General features: G+C 34.3%; 1 protein-coding gene across 2 annotated transcripts; it reads left to right on the forward strand.

The window, feature by feature from the left end:
* The first annotated feature begins 242 nt into the window (after positions 1-242).
* On the forward strand, positions 243-7,700 carry LOC104102972 (uncharacterized). Of its 2 annotated transcripts, XM_009610832.4 has the most exons (4): positions 243-739; positions 803-1,549; positions 3,469-3,546; positions 5,981-7,700. In XM_009610832.4, the coding sequence occupies exons 1-4, from the start codon at positions 446-448 to the stop codon at positions 7,424-7,426; spliced, it is 2,565 nt and encodes an 854-aa protein (XP_009609127.1). In that variant the 5' UTR covers positions 243-445; the 3' UTR covers positions 7,427-7,700. The 2 variants fall into 2 exon arrangements, with proteins under 2 accessions (XP_009609127.1, XP_009609126.1); XM_009610831.4 differs by having other exon boundaries at positions 243-1,549.
* Positions 7,701-8,644: the final 944 nt, after the last annotated feature.

The following is an 8,644-nucleotide window of genomic DNA, read 5'->3' on the forward strand; positions in this document are numbered from 1 at the left end:
GCACAAGTGTATAAAATTTATATATTTTTTGTATATAACATATCATATCATATATATATATATATATATATAGATAGATATGTTTTACTATTATTTTAAAAGTTGCTATACAATTTTATTTTTCTATTTTTGTTTTAATCAAAGCTAGACGTCTTTTATGCTGTTGACTAAAGAGCTTATAAGCCCAAGCCCGATGTACCTAGGCAGAGTCCATTCTGGTTATATTGTGGCCTTTTCTTCTTTTATTTTTCAGAAAGAAACTTTTAGCCTTCTAAAATATTCTGAACCCTTAAACCCTAGGGTTTAAGAACAGGCTTTTGCCGCGAGCAATGCCTCAGTTCAAAATCCGTACGTTACTCTACGTATCCGTATATATAAACCCACATTTTCTCTCTTAAAACTATTATGAAATCTCTTTTAAGAACCCTAATTTTATTCCTTAAACATGGTGGGTTTTTTGCATAATGATCCCATAATAGGTAGTAATAATGAGCTTGAACAAGACATCAAGAATCAAACCTCTTCAGAGCTTAAGCAAGAAACTGACCCATTTGACATATTTACCCCTGACCTAGACGAGTTCTCTTGCTCTTTTGCTGATTCGTTTCTTGATTTTGATTCCTTAAAGGATTTTCTTGCTGAGAGCCCCACAGTAGATTGTATGGCTGATGTGAAACAAGACCCATTTGAGGTTTGTAATGAAGAAGCTGTTTTTGGCACTGTTAATGGATGTAATGAGGTGGGTATTGGTGAAATTTGTGAAAACATTGAAGTTTTTGACGCCGTTGAAAGAGAAAATGAGGTGGGTATTGGTGGGATTTGTGAGAAAGTTGAAGTTTTTGACAGAAATGGTGAGGTGGGTATTGGTGGAATTTCTGAGAAAATTAATGTTTTTGGCGCCGTTGTAAGGGATAATAAGGTGGGTATTGGTGGAAATTGTGAGAAAGCTGACTTTTTTGACACTGTTGACAGGGATAATGAGGTGGGTATTGCTGGAATTCGTAAGAAAGTTGAAGTTTTTGAGGCTGTTGACAGAGATGGTGATGTGGGTATTAGTGGGATTTATGAGAAAATTGAAGTTGAAAAGGAAGGGGATGTAGATGGTTGTGAAAAATTGAGTTATTTGAATCTTGAAAAGAGTAAAATGGGGGTTATAGAGAAGATGGGTAAAGTTAGTATAAATGGTAGTGGTAGTGATATAGTTAGGGAGAGTGATGAAGTTGAAAATATTAGTAGGGATGATGAAAGAAATGTGACAAGTGAGAATAAAAACACAGGAAAGTGTGATGTGTCAAAAGGTGGTGATAGTGATACGGAGTCTGAAACAGAGAGTTCATCTTGTTCATCGTTGTCCGAGTTCACGAGTAGTGATGAGGGAGGAAAAAGAAGAGAAGATAGAAAGGTAAGGGGAATCAAAGGGGAGATGGAATTGGAAGAAGGTGAGATACAAACATCTGATGTGGATGTAGATGAGATGGTTGCTTGGAGCGAAGATGAGGAGGAGGATTCAAGTGTTAAAGGACCTATCAGGTCTAAGAACGAGCTTCCGGTAATAACTCACTTCTATCATCAGATGCATTTGAATTGTTAAAATGTTGCATTGCACTGTTCCTATACAATATCTACCATATTGGATATATAAGGGCATAGAGAGTGGTTTATACAATCTTGGGTACTCAATTCCTTTTCATCAAGCTGCTCTAGGCTTATCTCAGTTCACCCTATTGAGCTAATAACTCTGCTCTAGACACACCTAACTCAGCTATAGTCTTTAGCCTGTTTGGACTACTCAAAAGTGTAAGGTTTATATTTAAAGGAACAACAAAAATGGGAAAGGACCAATAAATAAAAAGCAAAAACAAGGTACCTCAATCCACTTGTAAAATCCCATAATGTGATTAAACGTTGAGGAGATGTGGTTTCACATTGGATACTTGGATTCTTTTACAAGTAACATGATGCAAGTGCACATTTTGGCATACAACGCATAAAAATGTTTAAAAGTTTCAGCAGAATTAGTCATAAAAGCTTCCGCTATAAGTAGGGACTAGGGAGATCTACAAGAGATGAAGCTTCAATGGATGTTTGTAAAACACTGCTAATGTGCAATTATAATCTGTTTATTTCAAGAGCGATCATGTCATGAGAAGTTTAACTGTTTGAGTGGCTGAAACGAACAGCTGCCCTTATTTGCAAAATGGAACTAGAATATTTGTTTTATTTGTTGTCGTAGCTTGAACCATTGCAAAATGAAACAGGAGTATTTGTTTTAATTGTTGTTGTAGCCTGAACCTCTAGCTTTTGCCCAAAAATGTACTAATCTCTTAATTGAAGAGTGCATGGATACATGCTAACATGTGAGTTACAACAACTATGCTTCAGTTGAGTCCAATTTAGTTGGAGTCGGATATATGGATCCTCAATATCTATGTCGTTTCATTTGAACCCATTTCAGTTTCGTACTAAATAATATGTTAGGAGTTTGTTCGATTGATAACTTCAAATTATTTGATGGTTGCACATGATTGTTTGAAGACCTTATACCAGAACTCGGTGAAAGTGTAGTTAACATATATTCCGAGTTAGGAATATATGTCCTACTTTTTGACTATACAGAAAGTGGCAAAGATATGAGTAGCTTTACTTTTTAGGCTCATCTAGAGGTTACCATATTTCTGGATTAAGCATACAAGTTCTACTTGTTGGCTATGAAGAAAGTGGCAAAGGGCTTAATTGAGTGGTTTTTAGGCAATGTGGTGGTTATCATCACCAAGTTACAGTCTCCTTTGGTGGTAATGACGTAATTATGTTTCATTTACAATGTGGTGTATTTTGACCTGGAGGTTTGCAAGTTACTGATTGCTGACTGCAAATTATTTGTCTGATTATAATTTTTTGTTCTACTTTTACATATAGAATTTTGATAGCACTTAAAACTTGTTAAGCGGCAACAGATCTTTTGTGCTTAAGCTGCATCCTTCAATTCTCATGGGAATCAAGTTATGATATTTAGAGGATTCTGCGAATACAATATAGGTCCGGATTGAAAGAAAGAACCTACGGATGAAGAAAATCAGAGATCGCAAATGGAAAATGAGGAGAACAGAAGATAGGAACTAGGAAGAAAGAGCTGGGTGTGTGGGTTGGTAAAGTCGGGTTTTAAGTGTAAGTACTGAATCAATCATTTCAGTAAGTTCTAACTTGCATCCATCAACATAGTTGTCATCATCTGGTAGACTTGTTTAGTGTGCGTGTTGATTGACACTTTAATATTGCTCTCTGTGTTCGCTCATTTGGTCATCTAGTTAAAGACACACCGCATAGTCTTAAAGAAATGCATCTTTCCAAACAAAAAAAACGAATTGGGAGCTGAGAGTATGTCAGGGAACTAATAATATGGATTTGGTCTTCACAAATGATCATTTTTGCATGCAAATATTAAATCTTTTGCTAACCATGTATTTGCAGGTTCTTCCCCTGGTTCCGATAGTGAAAGCAACTCTGCTACCACATCACCAGACCCTGCGTGTTGGAGTTGTTTCAGCGGTAAGACAATAAAAGAGCAAATCACATTGTATTTCTCTCTGCATTTGATCATCTATATACTATTAAAAGCCAAAGAAAAAGGCACCACATTAAGCCAAATAACAATCTAGAAAAATGCCACATGGCATAGTTTGTTAATAATTAGTTATTTAGTTAAAAATTAGTTATTGGTTATTATTTTTTAATTTAAATATCTGTAAATCTCGAAAATAAGAAAATTTTTAAAACTACCTATTCAAAATGAGTAGTAGTTTCTTCCTAATATAGTAGTCTCTCTTTACACACACACACACACACATATATATCTAAAGAGAAGTAAAATAATTATATGATGTCAAATGGCATAACCATGCGATGACATGTGTTGATTTTTAGGACAAAGCTCCAACAAAGTTGGAGTTTTAAAATTATTTTAAAATAAAAACAAATTAAAAAAAATTGCCAATTCAATTTGAGGAATAGTTTCAAGTTGGAGTTTTAAAATTATTTTAAAATAAAAAAATAAAAAACTTTCAATTCAAATTTGGGAGTAGTTCTTCCTTGTTTCGGTTGTTTAAATCATTTTGTTTTTTTCCTAAATAAAAAGCGTATTTATACATTAAAATCCAGACAATATTATTGAGAACAATAGAATTTAATTTAAAAAAAAATAATAATTTCAAGAGTAATAAAATATATATCTTCTATTATATTACAAAAAAGAAAGTAGCAGACAAAAATATTAAACAAAGTATTATGCTAATAACAAATTTTATTGACAATGTAATAATAATAAAAATTGGATAGTATAATAAAGAAATATATAGAACAAAAAAGTTATTCGATGACTATAAATAGGGAGTAGTTTCTTCCTAATATAGAAGTCTCTCTCTCTCCTCTCTCTCTCTCTCTCTCTATATATATATATATATATATATATATATATATATATATATAAAGATAAGTAAAATAATTTTATGATGCCAAGTGGCATAACCATACGATGACAAGTGTAAATTTTTAGGACAAAGTTGGAGTTTTAAAATTATTTTAAAATAAAAAACGAAATTAAAAAAAATAAAAAATTGCCAATTCAAATTGAGGAGTAGTTTCAAGTTGGAGTTTAAAAATTGTTTTAAAATAAAAAAAATAAAAACCTTTGAATTCAAATTTGGGAGTAGTTTCTTTCTAATATGAATATGATAGTCTATATCTATACCAATATCTATCTATCTATCTCTATAGAATATGAGAAGCAAATCAATGTGATGATGCCAAGTGTAACAACAAAAATTTAACAAGTGTCACATTTTACGACAAACCTCCAACAAATTTGGAGATTCAAAAATTATTTAAAAAATAAAAAAAATACATAAAGAAACTAATTACATAAAATTAACTACTCAAAATGGGTGAATGCTAGTTTAGGTTAGTTAATTTCTTTGTTTCTGTTTTTTAAATCATTTTCGTTTTTTTCTTAATAAAAAGCGTATTTATACATTAAAATCCAGACAATATTGTTGAGAACGATAGGATAAAATTTTTAAAAAATAAAAAATTCCAAGAGTAATAAAATTTATATCTTCTATTATATTACAAAAAGAAAGTAGTAGATAAAAATATTAAACAAAGTAATATGCTAATAAAAATTTCTATTAACAATGTAATAATAAAAATTGAATAGTATAATGAAGAAATCTACATAACAAAAAAGTTATTCGATGACTATATAAGTCACTTCAATTTAATAGAGATTTTATTCATTAAAATTCAGACAATATTATTCAGAACAATAGAATAAACTTCAAAATAAAAAAATATTTCAAGAGTAATAAAATATACGATAAAATATTAAACAAAGTAATATGCTAATAAAAATTTCTATTAACAATGTAAGAATACTAAACATTGGATAATATAATCAAGAAAAATACAGACCAAAAAAGTTATTCGATGACTATATAAGTCCCTTTAATTTAATATATAGATTTTATTATTGAGTATATTGTATTGACAAATAAGATGACAATTGAAACTTATTAAAGCAATACGATCTAATGTTCAAACAAGCCCCATCACAAATTTATTTAATTAATATTTGTATAATATTGACCGTGCATCGCGCGAGTACGACTACTAGTTTTATTTAAAGCAACAACAAACCACAAAAAAGGAAAAAAAGGGATAATTACTCTTTTGGGCCGCCCTAAAACATAATAGCCAGCAAATGTATATGTTTTGTATATTAAGTATAAATATACATAATCAGTGTATATGCTTTATGTATTTGGGCTAGCGCCGTAATTATTTTCGGCAAATGGGCCAAAAATGAAACCCCCCCCCCCCCTCTCCCCAAAATAAATAAATAAAAAGAACAAGAACAGACACTGCCTGCTTGTATATTATTTTAGATTCTTAATTCAAATGTTTATTTGATCTCTGTGGTGCAATACAGATTCTTGGTGCCCAAATTGTTGTAGAAGGGGTGGAGAAGCATAATCCTCTTAGTGATGGTTCTCTTCTTTGGATAACAGAAAGCAGATCCCCACTGGGTATAGTGGACGAGATTTTTGGGCCTGTCAAGAACCCCTACTACATTGTAAGATACAATAGTGAGAGCGAAGTCCCCACTGAAATCAACCAAGGCACTTTGATCTCTTTTGTCCCAGAATTTGCAAATCATGTCCTTAACGACGGAAGTCTTTACAAGAAAGGGTATGATGCATCTGGTGAAAATGATGAAGAGGTGTCCGCGGATGAAGAATTTTCAGATGATGAGAAGGAGGCTGAGTACAAGAGAATACTGAAAATGAAAAAGAGGGGCACAAATGACGAGAAAGTTGGAAACAAGAAGAAGGACAAAAAGAAATTCAGAAATCGATCTCAGAACTCGAAATGTGAGCAAGCTGTGAAGCCACCAGTCGAGCAAAGTCAAAATCTCGTCCCACCTGTTACTGGTTCTTCCCAAGGACAGAGGTCAGGCAATAGGACTGACTTAGTTCCTTCATTTCATCATCCGCAACAGGCCCCTGCTTTTGCAGCGCCTTCAAGTGGAGTTTGGACTAATATAATCCCAAATCAGCAGCCCGGGAATATGGGCTTACCTAATACTTTGCCAACAATTGGCATGCCATGGCAACAACAATGTCATCCTCAGCAAATGTTTCAAATGCCTTTGCCTAATGGAGTACCTTTACAACAGCAATTCAATCCAGGACCTCCTCCTAACTTTATCTTGCCGTTTTTACAGCCAGATTTTGGCACAGGGCAAGCGTTTGCACCTTGGCCGGCATTGGGACAAAATGGTTTCAATCAACCATCATTTGCTTTGGGGGGCTTACCAGGCCAATTGGCACATTTACCTTTCAACTTGGGAGGTCAGATACCAGTTAACGTACCACAAGCAGGAGCCAACAACAATTCACATCCACCCGCTGCAGTTCCTGCTATTAACGGTTCTCTGAACTTCAATCAAGGCAATCATTTTGGTGGTGGCTGGAATGCAAATTTTCAGGGTGGTGGTAGTTTTGGACCACAAACAGGAGACAACAGCAATTCACAACAACCTGCTGCAGTTCCTGCTATTAACGGTTCTCTGAACTTCAATCAAAGCAATCATTTTGTTGGTGGCTGGAATGCGAATTTTCAGGGTGGTGGTGGTTTTGGACCACAAACAGGAGACAGCAGCAATTCACAACAACCTGCTGCAGTTCCCGTGAATGGACCAGAAACAGGAGACAGCAACAATTCACATCCACCTGCTATTGTTCCAGGCAATACTAATGGTTGTCTGAACTTCAATCAAGGCAATCATTTTGGTGGTGGCTGGAGAGGAAATGGTCGGGGTGGTGGTGGCCGGTTTGGCCGTGGGAGAGGGAGAGGGAGGGCACAACGTTATTGAAGGTGAAAACAAAGTGCTTCCGAGGAGAAAATTACTTTTAACTTTGGTTCTACATATAGTAGCTAATTTCCAGAATTGTTTTCCATTCCCTCATAGGTTTGGGTGTGTATAGTGCTAGTTACTGTTTTAGTTTGCATTATAGGTTTTTTATTTTTTGTCCCAAAGTTCCAAGTGTCTGCTTATACGACCCTTTCTTTAGGTAGTTTGTTCTTCCAGTTTTGCTCTTAGAACTAAGTGATTGGTTTAATCATCAAAATGCTAGATTTCGATTCAACTTATTGGTCTTATGGTATATCTTAGTATCGAGGATGAGACCAAAGGTCTGTATTTGTTTATAAACTTTCTTGGAGGCTGGGTAATACCTGGGGTGGCTATTTATGATACTATGCAATTTGTGCGACCAGATGTCCATACAATATGCATGGGATTAGCTGCTTCAATAGGATCTTTTATCCTAGTCGGAGGAGAAATTACCAAACGTCTAGCATTCCCTCACGTTTGGCGCCAATGAGGTTTTTATTTGAGAGAAACGTCTAGCATTCCCTCTCGAATTTGCAAATGTAATTTATCTTTAATTTATATTTTTCAGAAAATATCTTTCATTGATTAAAACAGGAAAAAGGATTTTCCTTGAACAATGTTTTCCGTCATACCAAATACACATTGTTTCTCACAGCAGCTAGTTATGTTGTAAAGTATGGAGATTTAAAGGACCTGTCTGAACCGTACAAACGGAAAACTACACAGGAAAAGATAAAGCCTTTGACTGTGATTGTAAATTTAGTAGAATCCCTGAAAGAGAATGTCAGCAAAAACATGCTGTAAATATGTACAGGGGTAAAATGAATTAATGATGGGGAAAAACATGCCCATCTAAATTGAAAGAAATATTAAGGTATGATAAAAAAAAGTTAAGGGGTGATTCAAGCTATTGCATTCCTAGTGAAATCAATGCAAGTTTGGCAACTGCTGTCTGAGAAACGGCATATTTTACATCCAAAACACACACAGGAAGTGCAGTCTGAGAAATCAATGCAAGTTGTGGAGAATGAAACTCGAACCCGCACCCACGAGGCCCTCTTGACCACCCTTTACCACTGAGCTATGACTCTTCATTGTTGTAAGGGTGTTCGATATATATTAAATGCATGTAAATCCAAAATTTTACCTATATACACAGTTTTAATTTTCCGACGAGACCACCCTTGCTACACTGTA

This window comes from Nicotiana tomentosiformis, chromosome 6, assembly GCF_000390325.3.
Source record: "Nicotiana tomentosiformis chromosome 6, ASM39032v3, whole genome shotgun sequence".
Classification (NCBI taxonomy): domain Eukaryota; kingdom Viridiplantae; phylum Streptophyta; class Magnoliopsida; order Solanales; family Solanaceae; genus Nicotiana; species Nicotiana tomentosiformis.

Excerpts from the sequence above, each read along its gene's own strand:
- LOC104102972 (XM_009610831.4), top strand. The coding sequence starts at position 446 with ATGGTGGGTTTTTTGCATAATGATCCCATAATAGGTAGTAATAATGAG. Across the intron at positions 1,550-3,468 it reads GGTCTAAGAACGAGCTTCCG|GTTCTTCCCCTGGTTCCGAT; the intron begins GTAATAACTCAC and ends ATGTATTTGCAG. Across the intron at positions 3,547-5,980 it reads GTGTTGGAGTTGTTTCAGCG|ATTCTTGGTGCCCAAATTGT; the intron begins GTAAGACAATAA and ends GGTGCAATACAG.